Here is a 16,594-nt window from a genome sequence, read left to right as displayed (position 1 = left end):
TTTACTGATAAACAGAAAGCGTCTTATTGCCTCATCGTTTGGCTCAAGCTCTGAGCAGAATATCAGACTTAAAGGTGAAATAGTTGCAGAGAAAAGGCTGGAAGAAGAGGGGCAGTGAGAAGCAGGGAAGAGGAGGAGGAGGAGGTGGGGGCTTGAGGCCTTGTTCACATGAACCTTGAATGGCGGCGGCGGCGGCGTTGGAGGGAGGGGGCTAAGAGACAAATTCTTTCCACTCGAAGGTATTGTTTAGAAAAAAAAAGGGGTTAAAAAAAAGGAGAGACGAAAGGTGGCACGTCCATGTCAGAGTGAAGACACCCCCCCCCATGGAAGGCGTATGAAGAGGGGACTGTCAGCATCACACACAGAAAATGACTGTTGGCCACACTTTGCTGAGCCTGCCCTCCCTTTGTGGATGTTGTTGTGTCTTGTTCCTTTTTTTTTCTATTCTTCCCTTTTCTATCTCTCTCTCCCTCTCCTGCTCTCTCCTCTTTGTCTCCATCTCTCGCCTTGCTCGCTTTACCTTGTAGCCAAAGCTTTTCAAGCTGCCAGTTCGTCTCTGGGCATCCTGGAGGCACAGCAGAGCCCACACACATACACACACATCCTCCAAGAAACACATACACAGACCCAACATACAGCAGGGATTTGGGTAATAACTGATTTTTCTTTCTTTCTTTCTTTCTTTTTTTTTCTTTGCGTGTGTGTGTGTGTGTGTGTGTGTGTGAGTATATATTTTTCTGGAGTATAGCTTGTGGGAAGAGTGCTGCAGTGCTGAAAAGCTGCTCACAGTAATTCTTCCTTCTCTGTCTGACGCTCACTTCTTCTACTTCTTGTCACCGGCTTCAAAACTTTCACTGAGAGAAGAGGAGACCGCTGGCCGCTGAGAGCGAAGGCTTCTGTGGTTAGAGTGAGGGATTTTGGGAGATATTTTGTGGGTGGTTTGTGGTGACTGTGTGTGTGTGTGTGTGTGTGTAGTCGTAAGGAGGGGGACTAGGCCTCAAACCCTGACGCCTCAAGAGATGCACACGCTGTAATGTCACAAACCCAAAGGGGAACAATGGTCAGCCGGCCACAGCAAAGAGAGGGGGGACGATAAACACACACGCACACGCACCACACATGCCCAGCAACACACTCGCACACACCGGAGGAAGGAGCCAAGGCAGAGACAGACAAAGAAGGAGGAGAAGAAGAAGTGGAGGAGAGAAGCGGCCAAGACAAGCAAAAGGGCTTCTCCCCGGCGTAGAGAGGGAGAAGGAGGATCTGGGGGGGCCAGGTGGAAGGAGGAGAAAGAGGAGGAGGAGACGGGGGAGAGGGCGGGGGTGGGACTGAGGGGGTCATGTACCCGCGGGATGGAGCTCCAGCCGGGCCGGAGGAGACGGGAGCCAAGGCAGGAGTCCTGGGCCCCGGGCTCTCGCTCCTCCAGCAGGTGGGCTGCTGGCACCTCAATCTGAGCAGCTGGGTGAGTAACGCAGCCCTGCTCCCTGCACATTCACCGTCTCCTGCGTTTAGCTTCACTCTTACAGGTTGTTGTTGTTGTTGTTGTTGTGGTGTGGCTGGTGCTGGGGGCGTGTTTGAGCAGAGGGATGTGTGCTCTTCTTAAAACATCTTCACCTTAAAAACATCTGATTTTACATTTGCTAAGTGCGGTACATGTGCATGCTAACAGCTAATCCATGAAAACATGATGCTCCACAGACTTGTGCAGCAGTCACACACCTTCACCGATCTGCTTCTCATAAACTGAGGCCTAAAGAATGAACTTTACAAGCAGTGCACCCAGATTGATGTCATATTCCTCCCTCAAGAGGATTACTCACTCGACAAAAACACATTTGATGGCGCTCATGTCTTAACCATGAAATGTAAAGTAAGATTTCAATAACCTCACACATTAACATATTCTTTTGTTAATGTTGCCATCCAATTCAAATTCTTAATTGCCCAGCTTTCAACTGAAATTCTGAGGGGCTGATTGCATTTCAAAAGGCAGAATTCAGCGTGGCTCTTAACACCGTGGTACAATATCACCTCTCAGAGAAGCCCCCTTTAACTCAGGTATGTTTGAGAGCTCAAGAGGCTGTTTACGCTGAAAAGAAAAAGCTTCAACACACGTGCGTCTAAGAGCCGATTTGTCTTCACAGAATACAACAGTTCCCTCCAAACACCACTTCATATTTAAGCTATTTGTGCGCACTTTTATTTATCTGTGACATGTCAGAACATGTCCTTTCTGCGATTCCATTTGATGTGCCGACTATCAAAGATGGGAAGCGAAAATAAATGGTGACGAACGACTTGAGTGCTAGCGAAGAGAGCAGGAGGAAGGGGAGCAAAGGCTCTGGCCCACATAATATTTTTGTTCAGCGCTCTGATCAAGCAGTCGGCATGTCACTGCAGCAAAGTGAATAGATTAACTTTTAAATATACTGTGGTCTCGGGAGCCCCTGGCCCTCAGAGACGCATCCTCTCAGCCAGAGAGAGGAAAACTGATCAACACCTCCATATCTGCTTTTTAAATCCTTTTGCTCCCTCTTACAATTCCCAGGTTCCTAATAATGTGGAGGCTTTTTTTTTATTCTCAAATGATTAACCAAGAAATGTGATTTGTGAGATGTAGCAGGGGTTTTTTAATCAGCGAGCTCTGCTGGAGGATCATGGCTCTGATAAGCCTTTAATTTGTAGCAGCATTTCATATTCCATCGCCGTTAAACTCGACGTATTCCTTTAGATTGTCTGCTTGAATCTGACGACTGATTTGACTGAGTGGAAAAAATGTGTGTGTGAAGATTTGGTGGTGTATGCGAGGAGATGAAGATGGGAGCCTGGAGGGGGCACTCTCCTCCTCCCAAAGGGAAACAGCGTTCATGTGTGTAAACAGATTCCAACAGGACGACATTGAACGATACCAGATGATTCATTAGATCGGTGGCAGCACAGTTTGTACTTTTTGTTGTGCTCAAATCAAATGCTCACACACACGCGAATAACTCCTCTCTGACACTTTCCCTCAGCATCCCAGTGTGCATGTGGTGTGTGTGTGTTTTCTGCTCCATGTGCCTTGGATGTGGGCCACTCGCGCGCTCTGGGAGAGGCTCAGGGCGCTCTGGCAGCTTTTTTTCTGCTTGCTTTGGAATTTGGAGGCCTGAGAGGACCTCAATCCATCACGGCTCTGTCATCCCCACAACTCTCCTCTCTTCCCCTCTCGTGCCCCGGCCTCACTACAGCTCATTAGCGCCCCGCAAACTGTTGTGACAACTCATCATATCATGACACAAAGCAGAGAGACAGAGGCTCTGCCCTCCCCTCCAACACCCCCTGGGCCTGCAAGGTCGCCACCTTCACATTTAGGGCTCAAATTGGCCCTGCGAGGTGCCACCAGGCGGAAATGCAAGGCCAACAGCTTTTTCCTGTCCGGGCCTCCACCTCCCTTTGTCTCACTCCGTCCTGCTGTCACTTTCTCACCCCCTCTGCCTTCTCCTGTACCTCCTCCCTCCACTCTGCTCCCCAGAGGTCTGACTTGAAGCAGCTTATTCATTTGTCCACTTTCAAAGGCTCTTTTCACACAGTGGCAGAGAGGCATTAGTCGTCAGCATGTGGAGGAAATATTTCACTCTTCAGACAGATTTAAGGTGGAACCAGCGAAACTTTCAGACACTTTTTCTGAAGTTTTGGATCAAAGCAGAAAGACCTTAACTGGTTAAACGTACGGGCATATCAGAGGACAGCTGATGTGATCACGATGAGAGAAGTAATGTGATAAGTTCTGCCTTTTAGCGCCTTTTCCTCCAAGCGTAAAAGCCTCAGCTGGAGCCAGAAGAGAAGAATAGAACGAAGTCAAAACAGTGTCAGTAACATAACCAGGAGGTTGTTTGTGTCTGCTGTTTTTAAGTGCGCTGCCTGCTCCTCTGCAGTGTCCTGGACGTGTAAAAAGTCAATGTGCTCATTGATCTTCCAACAAAAGTGTGTGCACTTAAATTCCTCCTGCGGGGTCTTTTGAATCTCTCTTTGAGGCCTGAAAACCTGGTCATCATGACTACAGAGCGCCGTGCCTTTTTTCGTCTTCTGCTATATTTGTTTGTTGTAATGACGGAGGTGGGTGAGAAGGATGCAAGTCAGCGGGGGTGTAAAGGGGCAGGAAGTGTTCTTTCTTTTCCCCTGGCTTTTGTGGAGCAGGGAGAGTAAAGCCTCCCACGTTGCCTGCTTTTGTTTCTCGCCGCTCTTATTGGGCGGCTGAAGCGGACCCAGAAGCCTGCCAGACGAGTCCTGGGCCCGCTTTGTCCCACAGTGGCTACAGGGCAGGTGCTGGGCCAGCTTTTTCCTGCTGGGACCACCGGGAGCTGGGGGTGCTGACGTCAGTGGATGCTGCTGATTAAAGACATCGGAGGAAACTTGAGCTGATCGTCTCTGAAGGAATTCACAAGATTTCTCAAGCTGGATAAAACTCCAAAACGAGACCTTTAAGAGCCCAGACGAACTCCTTCACAGTTTTTATTTTCTGCTTAAACTCGAGCACTGCAAAAAACTCAAATCTTATCAAGTGTCTTATTTTCAGGAAAAATGTCATTTTAGACTTTGTATGAGCCACATTCACCTGACCAGTCCAGAAAAATGTCTCATTTCAAGTTTTTTAAAGATAAAATGAGGTCACAAGGAACAAGAGAAAAGTTTGTTTTACTAAGACATTTTTCTAGTTTTAAGCAATTTTCTCTTGATCCATTGGCAGATTTTTTTTTTTACTTGTTACAAACAATTCAGACCTCATTATTTTCTTTAAATAACTTGAGACAAGACATTTCTCTGGACTAGTCAAGTGAGTGTGGCTTATATCAAGTATCATTAGGCATTTTTTTCTTAAAATGAGACATAAACACTTGATAAGATTTCATTTTTTTTGCAGTGTGGTGAGTTTTTCCACTACAAAAAACTGAATTCATAAGTGTTTTTGTCTTATTTAAGAAAAAAATGTCTTATTTATTTTGACATATGCCACATTCACCTGACCTGTCCAGGAAAATTGCTTATTTCAAGTTATCTGAAGACAAAAATGAGGTCTGAATTGTTTGTAACAAGTAAAAAAATAATATTCCAATGGAACAAGAAAAATTAGCTTGAAACTAGAATAATGTCTTAAAACTAGTAACTTTTCTCATTTCGCATTGGCAGATTATTTCACTTGTTACAGCAATTCAGACCTCATTTTGTCCTTAAACAACTGGAAACAAGACATTTTTTCTGGACTAGTCAGGTGAATGTGACTCATATCAAGTGTAATAAGACAATTTTTACTCAAAATAAGACAAAAACAGTTGATAAGATTTCAGTTTTTTGCACTGTGGTGAGTTTTTCCATTTTAATTAAAGATAAAAATGCGGTCTTAATCACTTGTGACAAGCGACAACACACTTGTAGTAAGACATTATTCTAGTTTCAAGCAAATGTTTCTTGTTCCTTTGGAAGATTAATCCTTTTTTACTTGTTACAGCAATCTAGACCTTATTTTTGTCTTTGAATAACTTGAAATCAGACATTTTTCTGGACTGCTCAGGTAAATGTGACTCACATGAAGTCTAAAGACACATTTTCTACTGAAAATGAGACAAAAACACTTGATAAGATTTCATTTTTTCCAGTGGGTGAGTCTTTCCCCATAAGGCAGCATCTCGCTCTGCCTCACTCCGGGCCTTCCTGCACAAAAAGAGCACTCTCCTCCACCAGAAGTGACTGTGATGTAAATCAGCTGCCTTCTAGCTCCCTCTCTGCTTCCCTCAGTGTCCCACACACACCCTCTCTAACACCCTGTGTCTAAATGTGGACTCAGTGGATGGGCATTTTGAACTGTCTCCTCAATGGCCGGGGCCCCTGGACAAAAGAACTCATTTAAATGGCCACTAAAGCTTTTCAGCGCCCAGAGATGAAGAATTGACAACATTCTTTCACATCATTACCCGAGGGAGGAGCGGGGAGTGGTGAAGGAGGAGGTGAGGAGGTGGGAGGCTAGCGACGGCCATCTTCCAGCGTTCTGTCATAACCTCCGTGCTGATTGTTTCTCCTCCTCTCCCTCCTTTTCATCCCTCTGTTCTCCATGTGCAGATCAGATCAGGGAGCCCCAATGAAACCAGGACTGCCTCGGTTTGTGTTGCTTTTTTAACGAACCCCCTTCCACCATCAGCCCACCACCCCCTCTACACAAACACACACACACACACACACACCAACCCCTCTCCTCCCTTCTCCCCTCCACAGCCTTTCAGCTCAGGGCTGTGAATGAGTCCCAGGAGTCCCTCTGCCTCCCTGGAGTTCTGCTGGGGTTCATTAATCTTTCATTGGGACCATGGCAATAGGGAATGCCCCCCTCCCTCCCCTTACTCCCCCCTTCCCTCTCCTCCTCCACTGCCACAGCAGAAAGGAGGTCTGGGATTGTGTGGACGACACACTTGGAAGGACTTAGCTACATGGTGGAAACTCAGCACCAGGCTCTGATGGATTGTGGGTATTTAGGGCTGCTGTAGCATTTAGTTTGTCTCCCTCTAAGCCCATTTGTTTAACCAATGAGCATCTTATATATGTATGCCCCCCCCCCCAAACATCTCCTCCTATTAATGTTTTTCAAAGTCGGTTGCAAATGCGCCACAGAGGAGCTTTTTTTTTCTTTCTTTCTTGCACGGGTTAAAGTCGCTAATGAGGGTGTGTGGCCTCAGAGAGCACACACACACACACACACACACACACACACACAGCAGCTCGGTGTCTGACTCCTCTCCCCCCCTGAACATATCACCCATGTTATGATAAGCCTGATTAGTGCTGCTTCTTTGACTTGCTGAGGGCAGGATAAGGATGTGTGGGTAAAGAGGCGAGAGCAGCCTCTTCCACCAGTCTAATCTACAGCACAGCTCTAATCTGGTTATCTTGTGGTCGGTGGGGACTGAGCGTGTGTTAGTGTCTGTCTCGGCCTGGCCCCGATGAGAGGGGGGCCGAGCTCCGGCTAACGCAGAGGGGCCCTCGGCTGCAGCACACCCCTAAAGCTGCACTGTAATCTTTGGGTAATTGAAAAAAGGGGGCCTGCACCACTTAGGAGCACAAAGAGAAGATTACATAGCTAAAACTAATTTGGCAAAAATGCAGAAATGGATTTTCAGCCCCACCTCCTCTCTCCTAACCCTTTTATTACAATGCACCCCTTCCTCTCCGTGAACCGGCGCCCCTGGGGGGGACAGACGAGGGGAAGTGGAGCTGGAGAGCAGGAGGAGGAAGATTGAGAGCGGAGCGCTGACTGGATCTGCTAATGACTGTGGATTTACACGCGCTGCCTTGATTTGGTGGTTTACACATGATCGATTACTTCACTGCAACAGCGGTTAAAAGTGCCCCATCACACATCAGACCCAAATGTGAACTGGCAACCCCCCAAAGCCACTTAGATTGTGTTACTGGATTCCAGGGTGACACCGCAGAAGTGTTTTTAATTACAAACCACACTATTTTCACTGTGGTTTGGTGGTTTGGCGCCTCCAGAGAACCCAGAACTTGATGGCTCTTCTTTCCAGGAGGCCTCTGTGGCAAGTGTGAGCAATCTCCTACCCTGATCCCAAATATTAACATCCTGGTTTCTTTCTGTCTTTCTCTGTCTTTCAGTCTAATAAGGTTCCAGTGGTACAGCACCCTCACCATGTGCACCCTCTCACACCTCTGATCACCTACAGCAATGAGCACTTCACACCGGGGAACCCCCCACCTCACCTACAGACAGACGTGGATCCCAAAACAGGTAAGAGTAAGAGCTCCTTCATTTCTGCTACAAGTTAGTTTAAAGCAGCAACATGCTGCTGTAAACAACACTGTGTGTAAAATCTATCATAATGAAACTCTTAAAAACTGTCCTCAAAGTGTGTGTGAGCACATCTCCTCAGATCACTTCACCTCTCTGACTGTTTGCACTGTGCTGGGTGTGTAAATGTTTTATTACGCCCTGCCACCGTGGATCACATATTCAGGAGTCTGTTTGTCTGCTCGGCGTCTCACTGTCTGTCGCAAGACACCTTCTTGTAAAAGTAAATCAAGATTGAAATATGATTCACGTGTTGGGTTTAGCACACAGGTCACATGACAGGTGGAGTGTGTTGAAGTGAGCTGTGTGTCACGTGTTGTTTAGGGCAGGGACCGATTCGATTCTTTTATGGTTTCTAGGGTGCAGATTTGATTTAAATCGCAATTCTTCGATAGTTTAGTTTAGTTTAGTTTGTTCTTTTGACACCAGACCATGTGAAAAAGTTAAATGATGAAGATGATGCTGTCTACGGACTATATCTGGAGCCAGTCAGTTTTTAAGATTTATTCAGGGGATCTGACATCTCAACCTTTTCCAACCCAACTTTTAAACAAAGACTAAAATAAAGGATTTAAAAAAAAAAAGTATATTTTTGAACAAAAAAAAATCACAATTTAAGATTGTTAAACAAAAAACTCTATGATGCAACAATTTTCCCCCCCCCCTAGTTGTTTGACAACAAGTCACATTTTACTCTGAATTTTCCTGAAAAGTGGGACATGAATCAAAACTTAAGCAAACAATCAGTGAAACAGAGTGAGCTCAGCCTCTGATCAGCTGCTCTTATCTGTCACTGATTGGTTGACACCCATAAACCTGGGTTGGCTCTGTGGTGAAAGGTCTCAATGTAAAGAACATCCAGTGGCTCTTTAATGAATCATAGACATTAAATTTATGCCTACCAGACCAATGATACTTCTTTTTTTTTTTACTTTGACCTATAAGCCTCATTTAGGGACCCTTCCTATGTCATCTTTTGGTGACATCTCAACCTTAAACCCATTTCAGTGAAAAAAACAGCTTATTTAAGCAGTTTAGTTTATTTGTTTATTGTTTCGTGGACACTCCCCTTTCATTTACTGTCCAGTAAAAGAGGCAGCTTTAGCCTTTACAGCTAGTTTACAGATGTAGTCCCTAGCCACTTGTCAAATAGATACCCCAAAATGTAATCATTAATTTTTAAAATACAATAAAATCCATAAGAAAGCAACACTTCGTGTATTGTTACATCTAGGGATGGGTATCGAATTAGGTACTTTTATAGGTACCGACTGAATTCTGTCAAAAGTACCGGATGTCGATTCCCGTAAAATCAAAAGGTACCATGTTAAGGTACCTAAATGCATCCTTGTGACTGTGAGGGAGTGGAAGAGAAGGCGATTTTCCATACTGGGCATGAACACAGCATTACAAGGTTACATATTGAAGAATAAATTTGTTAAATTGAAACATTTTTAGATCTTATTCTTAAACAAACTGATATTTTTTAACCACATCAACACACAAAAGTACCGAAAATTGGTACCATTTGAGTACCGATACTGATTGCCAGGTACCGGACATCGGTACCGTATCATTTCAAATGTGAAAGGTACCCATCCCTAGTTACATCAGTCCTAAAACAAAAGGAACAAACAACATTTTAAATCGATAAGAACAGACACAAAGTACAGTAAACTCAGCAAACTCATATCACAAATAAAACAAACTTCCTGTTCAAAGACTAGGTTTAGGTATTATATTTATTAGGTCTTACTCATTCCACATAGCAAGGAGAAATAAAAAATGCATACCAGACAAAAGCTGATGTCTCAGGAGGTTAAACAAGACATCAGCTGTAGCTACAAGCCCAGAAACACCAGAGATCAACCTTCAAACAACAAGAAGAACTCCTCAGAATAGACCTTCTGACCTAAATAACCACTCTGTCAGCGTTTCCGTTACCATCTCACTTCCTGTCAGAGCTGCTGTTACGTCTTTGCAGCCTGTTGATCCGCTCCTGTCCACATTTAGCAGTCAGGTCCAGCCCACTCATCCCTCCCTCCCACTGCCGCTCAGGATGCATTTTTAGCCGCTTCCATTCATTTCCGTGAGCATCTTGACCTGAGCTTTATTTTGTTAACTGTCATTCAGCTCAGCCTCTCAGGTTAATGCACTTTCCGGTGTCCTCTGGTGTATTCAGTCCATGTTTTAGGTAATAATGTTCTCTTATTATGATGGTCCTTACAAGAGGGGAATAATGCGCCAGCTGCTGTTTAATGTAGTGCTTAATGGGGCTGCTTAATTGGGCTCAGTGTTTAATTAATTAATGAGCCATATTAGGTCTTCAGCGCTGGGTGGCGATGGGATAATGTACCAAGGCTTTTTATTTTCAGTCGAGTTTTTTTTTTTTTAGAACCTGTGAAAGTTTTCCACTGCTGCACAGCACATCGTCCATCAGTAACAGAATCCCTCTCTAGAGCCACTTCCTGGATAACCTGGATCAGATCAGCTGCAAACTCTGGGTGTAACCGCCAACAGCAGCCAAGTGGTGATCTATGAAGACTGATCTGGCTCTGCTTCAGCTGCGTTTTCACAGGTCGGAGAGTCTGACACAACAGCTGCAGAGGCAGAAGCAGCTGTGTGGAAGAAAGAGCCAGAGTGAAAGTCCCTCTGCTCCCTCACGCTGCTTTTTTTCTACATGTCTAGTGTTCCATGTTTCAAGTTTGTCATAAGAAAGAGAGTTATTTTTACACCCGAGACCTTTTTCATGGCGTTCGTTCAGGGCAGCTTGTTGATGTTGTCAGCCGCCATGGGAAATGAAGGCGGCACCGCAGATGCTGTGATTGCTCTGCGATGCCCGCAACAAGAGCTGTCCTCAAATCGGACATCTTTGTCACCGCGTCTCCGTGGAGATAAGAAGCAGAATTCACCATATTTGGTGTAAAATCTGAGGAGTGGTGGGACAAACAGAGGCAACGTGTCAATAAACACAGGATTTTCATCTAGTGTCAGAACATTTGGTCCATTTGAGGGTCATTAATGGAAGTTAGAGCAGAAGCATCAAACTTGGACAGAGTGAGAACTTGATTTCAGCATCATTAAGTGGCACATCCTCATCCATGGAGCCGGTGTGTGCGTAAATCAAACGTTGGCCCAGTATTAGCAGCTCTGTGATCACAGTGAAGCCTTTAATTATATTGTTGTGTTTGTTAACTTCTAAACCTCCGTCATTTTACATCATTAGTCTCCTGAATCAGCAGACAAATGTGACAAGAATCGTGTTGGTGTTTTCTCCTCACCTCTCTCACCCTCCAACACATTGTGCCGGTTCTGCCGCCGTCGCTGCTGCCGCCTCAAAGGCCTTTGATCAGGAAGTGTGATTTAGCACTGTGTGTACATGCGAGCAACAAGCCCTCTTCCTCCTCCTCCTCCTCCTCCTCTCCTTCCTCCCATCTGCACTCCTGTGATGTGTGCCCCGTTCAGATGTGAAACTCTTGACAAAGAATTGAATCCAGCGCTGACAAAGGCTTCTCTCTGTCATCCTTCCTGTCTGTCCACCTCCTCTCTGCTCCTTCATCCTCCTCCTTCTTCTTCCACAGGAATTCCAAGGCCTCCTCATCCTCCAGATATATCTCCTTATTACCCACTGTCACCTGGCACTGTCGGCCAGATCCCCCATCCGCTGGGATGGTTAGTACCACAGTAAGTCCAGCCTCTTTCACTCGTCTGAAGAGAAAAACAACTAAATAACGCTGTAGCTGCTCTTCATGTGCTCTCTGAGTCCTCAGATGGTATTTTGATGTGTTTAAACTGGATTATGTAAGCTGTCTCTGGTCTCCTCCTCCTCCCTTGAGTGTTTCATCTCTGAAACTCAAAGATGATCTTTTAACTCTGTGAAACACTCACTCCTGGACATCAGGAGCCCGCTACAGCCACCTCAGACCCTCACCAACCTCAACTTGCTACTTTCTGGCAAATACTATTTTGCATGTCTCTGTATGGTCCAATTAGAGTAATGAACCGTGATTGCCCGTATTTTACCCACAATTCCACATGGGGGCTCTCCCCTGGTAACTCTTGTCAACACTTGTTAATATGACAAAAGGCTACAAATTAAGCTCTGTTAATTTAATGTTTTCTCACCGCGATCTAAATACCGAGAGAGGCCCCGAGCGCAGCCACGGCGCCCTTTGATTTGCTGCACTTTATTTTGGTATAAATTTACATTCATTATTGTTTGTCTTTGAATGTGTAGACCTCAATTAGCGTGATGGCTCCATTAAAGAGACCCGCGCTTCGTCTTTAATTATCACAACAAAACACCTAGTTCCAGCTCGGGGAGGAACAGGGCCCCACTCTGTCGACACCGAGCGAAGGGTTATGAAATTTAATTAGCCATCGCTATCAAGATTTGTGGCATTCAAATTGTTCAGAGTTTTCCTCCCTTTGATCCGCGCTCTGCAATCCCCCAGATTTTTGTCCTGATCAAATGAGAATAAAGAGGCCCACAGTGGGGAGAGGAGCGAGACAGAGGGCTTTACCTTCTCTCCTCCATCAGCCCCACTCCTTTACCTAACTCGCCTTTCTTCTCCTCTTCTCTCCCCCTCTTTCTCAGGCAAGGTCAACCTGTTTATCCAATCACAACAGGGGGGTTTAGACACCCCTACCCAACTGCGCTCACTGTCAACGCATCCATGTCAAGGTGAGTTGAGCCTCTAGGAGGAAAACGCACACACTTTTCCACACCTCGCTTTTGCATTCAGTTTTGTGTTTGTGTTGCACACACACACACACACACACATGCTCTCAGAGCAGCAACTTCTCCCTTAAGGAGAGCTCACACTCCCCATTTCTGTGTGTTCAAAAGGCCAATCCTCCAGTGTGGCGCTCCAGCTAGCGTGCTCAAATATTAATTATATTTATCATTTTCTAATGAGGCCCCTGAAGAACATTTACCCCCACTGCATGTCAGGCAGATCTGAAATGAGCCGGGGCATGTCCTCGCTGTGAGTTTGAGCAGCCAGACACATAAACAAACACCGCAGCACTTTGAAGAGGGACGACATGATAGGAGCCGGGGCGCTGACACTTGGCTACAGCTTTGGTCCAGCCCCATTAGGGGCCAGCTCAAGTGCTGCTGTGGACATTAGTGCACCCACAGGGGGGTATGTGTGTGTTTGTTGCCATCTTGTATACATGTGTGTGTGTGTTTGTCAGTTAGTGTTAAACTACTTGCTGCATGTCTTGTGTGTTGGGTGGGAAAAGGATAAATTTTGGATGGTTTCTGGGTCTGGAGCAGTCAGAAAAAGCAGAAAACAAACAGCCTCCTCCTTCTTCTCCTCCTTCTCCTCCTCCCTCTCTGAGCAGCAGCAGCAGCAGACTGTTTTAGCACAGGCTGGTTAACAGTCCAGGGATGAGGCCGAGCTTTAGTTTAATTACAGCCTGATTGGAAAAGCAGCTCCTGAGGGCGGCGTGTTTAGACCTCTGTGACATTGATGGATCTGTAGATGCAGGAGAAGGAAGGAGGGAGGAGGAGCTGCGGAGAGGGAGTTACATTTTTGAAAGTATGTCCCTGAGAATAAGGGAAAGCAAACAGAGAAGTTAAGTGCGTGCTGCTTTCTCTGTACTTTCCTTTAAGTGATTCATGCTTCAAAATAAGGTTGTGGAAGAAGAGGAGTCTGGATTTGTCCTCCTGAGCCAATCCGAGGCCACAGAGGGTCAGACGGCGGGTCTGCCCAGACGTCTGCATCTGGCAGCAGCACTAAACCAACCTGGGCTTTAAGTGACTGCTAATTTGGTCCCCTAATGACAGCCTCTACATTGTGATCATCTTATTTCCAGTGGAGTTAATTGAATATACTGGCCGGGGTGTGTGTTGGAGACGGGGGGACTGGCTATGGGGAAGAGCTAATGCCCTGTGATGAGGCCCCCTAATTGAATTAGTATAACTGAATAGATGGAGGGCTGTGGGAGCTCTCTGGAGAATGGGAGGGTTTAACACATCTTAAAAAAAAAGTCCTCATGCATAAAAAATGCTCCAGAAACAGGATTTGTTGGGAGGATCACCTCTCAGAAACCGCCCTCAGCTACTTGGTTTTGTTCAAAGAGTGAAGCAGGCTGTTGTGATGGCTCAACAATTTGTAGCGAGCGGGCTAAGAGAAGGAAATCGGACAGGAAAAAGATGTCCTGGCCTTGTACTCCTGTCGGGAGCGCTCTGCTTCACTATCAGTCCCCTGTGCTGGAGCCCGACCTGAATTAGGATGCAGGGAAGGAGCCTGGTACCTTGTAGTCCTGCGATGAGCACCTTACACCTGGATCCTGTTAAAAAATGCATTAATTTAGGACAGGGGAGAAAGAGCCAAGGGGAGTGGAGACAGACAGCCGAGCAAATGAAAGACATTATTTTGATAATGGGGTTGGAGGCAGTGCAGGGCTCCTATAGTGAGAGTGTGTGGATTTACGTGTGACAGGTGGGAGGATGTAAAGGCCCCTTTTGCCCCCTTATGCTGAAGCCTGGCCTTTGATATGTCCCCCCGTCATCCCGCTCCGTCTCTTTGGCTCGGGAACGGGAAGGAGTGCACCGGCCGGATCATTACACATTAAACAGGCACGGGGGCTACCGCTACGCATTGGCAATTAAATGGCACTGGCTGACACTGGGCTTGCTGCGAGAGTGACCCCCCCTCACCTCCACACTGCCAGCCATTCATACCTTTCAGATTGAGACGTAGGAGCCCCAGGGTGGTGGGCTCCGAGGAGGGGGTTACACTCCGCGTCTCCCTCTCCCTGTGTTGGTTAAATTGGTCCAAGGCGCCGCTTGCCGCTGATGAGCCCGAGTGATGATGATGATGATGGCGAATGATGATGATGATGCCCCTGCGCTTCAAAGGGATGGCCGTCATGTTTAAACCATAACCTGGGCCATGCAGTGGCAGCAGGGAGGAAGAAGAAGAAGAAGGAGAAGGAGAAGAAGAAGGGAGGGGGAGGAAGCTGTGGAGCAAGGAGGTGGTGAGGGGACAGGGAGGAGTGGAGAAGAAGAAAAAGAAGAAGAGAAAAAATAGATCTTGGAACAGAGGAAATTTTAACAAGTGCACAGAGAGAGAAGGAGGGAGGAAACAGAGGAAATGCAGCAGCTCTAATGATGGGCGATATGCAGCCAGTGCTGCCGAGCTCCCCATCAACGCATGACATGGCACAAACACCAATGTGTCAGTGATGAAGGGAGAAGAGGGGAAAGGAGAAAAAGAGGGAAAGAGTTTGAGGGGGGAGCGCACTGGCACTCCCCTGAGATGGCCTCCAACAGAAACTAGTTGTTCCTGGCGAGTTTATCCTCATCATTATATTCTGGCTCCGAGCCATGCAGCCAGACACAGCCGGATAATGAGCTGCTTTAAAAAAAAGAAGAATTATTCCTCCTCCTTTTGCTTCTCCTTCATCCTCCTCTCTTCTCCTAAATTCGTGTGTGGTCACGTGGAGCCGAGGCGCTGTAAACATACACATGCAGATAGACGCGCGAGACGTTCAAATGAGCCGACGCGAATAATTAGTGTCACGGCGCATACGCTGCCACGTACAGCACAGCAGTGTTTCTGCACGGCTGCTCCGGCCAGGGAAACCATTCCAAAATAAGGGTTTGTGGACTAGTTATGTGGAGCGGTTGGAGAAGATGAAATGATGATAGGAGTGTAGAGGCATGAAGATAAAAATGTCAGCGCTGCTGACGGTGCTGAATGTGCAGAAAGGGACGGGGGACGCAAATACAGGCCCAAAACCTGCAGTGATACTAGACTTTGATAGTGGATTTTAATCTAGTTTGCAAAATGTGAGATAATGGTCCCAGCTCCCCCTCCTGGAGCAGGTATTTTCATATCAGTGAAAGTGTGAAATATGTAGTTTTCTTAAATGAGCTAAAGTTAACTTTTATCAGCGCTGGATGAAAGATATTGTCATTGCTCCTTAAATCTTAATGTGAAACCGTTTCCCTTAATAAACCTTACATAAGACGACTCCTTCTACATCTCAGGAGTGCTTGATCATTTTTTCACACTGATACATCCGTCTATAAAGCCGCTCTGTGACTGTGAGCCAACAAGTTTTATTGAAAGTGAATAGGTGCCTGAAGTGCTTCTGACACTCTCAGCTGATTAACCTCAGCAGAGCGAGGTGAAAACACACTCGGATAAAATGTTAAAGGTTTAGAAAAGAATAGAATAGAATGGGGGATGCACGATAGTGGATTTTTTGCTAATATCCAATATGCCGATTTTCTACAACTCAGTCAGCTGAATACCAATACCGATACTGATATTCTTTTCCACATACCTAATTAAAGAGATCATCAACTTTCGCCTGTATTGGAAGTAGTGTACAGGTGTACAGTGTTAAAATAAGAAAAATACTTAATATGTATTTGTTTTTGACAATTACTTTCAAACAAAATGAAACAAAAAAAGAACATCTTACTTGACAATCATAACACTACCCACAACCAGGGCAAATCTGGCCAGTTTCATAATTGACACAGCAAACATAACCTCTGATCACACCAACATATGAGAAGTGCAGGTGCACAGCATTCAAACTCAAATTAAATCAGATGGTTCACTCTTTGACGTTAAATGTGCTTGAAAGAGTCAGCTACATGTACAGACTGCTACTTAAACTAATACTTAACTTGAAACAGGAGCCACATATGTGACATGTCAATCTGCACTTTGCACACAGAATCACAAAATGCACTCAAACTATATCCAGCTTCAGTCCCTGAACACGATTTAAATA

General features: G+C 45.8%; 1 protein-coding gene across 16 annotated transcripts in view; it reads left to right on the top strand.

Annotated features, from left to right (window-relative positions):
* tcf7l2 (transcription factor 7 like 2) overlaps positions 1-16,594 on the top strand; it is a 100,524-nt gene that overhangs the window by 73,526 nt on the left and 10,404 nt on the right. For 14 of the 16 annotated variants that reach the window (XM_074663980.1, XM_074663984.1, XM_074663982.1 and 11 more), the window contains 3 exons: positions 7,639-7,771; positions 11,413-11,515; positions 12,429-12,515. In XM_074663980.1, coding sequence (XP_074520081.1) covers positions 7,639-7,771; positions 11,413-11,515; positions 12,429-12,515 — 323 coding nt within the window. Of the gene's footprint in view, positions 1-1,304; positions 1,463-7,638; positions 7,772-11,412; positions 11,516-12,428; positions 12,516-16,594 lie in introns of those variants that run through there. The other 2 variants (XM_074663986.1, XM_074663987.1) reach the window with 2 other exon arrangements.

This window comes from Halichoeres trimaculatus, unplaced genomic scaffold (genome assembly GCF_033239565.1).
Source record: "Halichoeres trimaculatus isolate MK-OKI-2021-1 unplaced genomic scaffold, fHalTri1.1 fHalTri1_scaffold_23, whole genome shotgun sequence".
NCBI lineage: Eukaryota > Metazoa > Chordata > Actinopteri > Labriformes > Labridae > Halichoeres > Halichoeres trimaculatus.
This window is presented reverse-complemented; position numbering and strand designations above follow the sequence as displayed.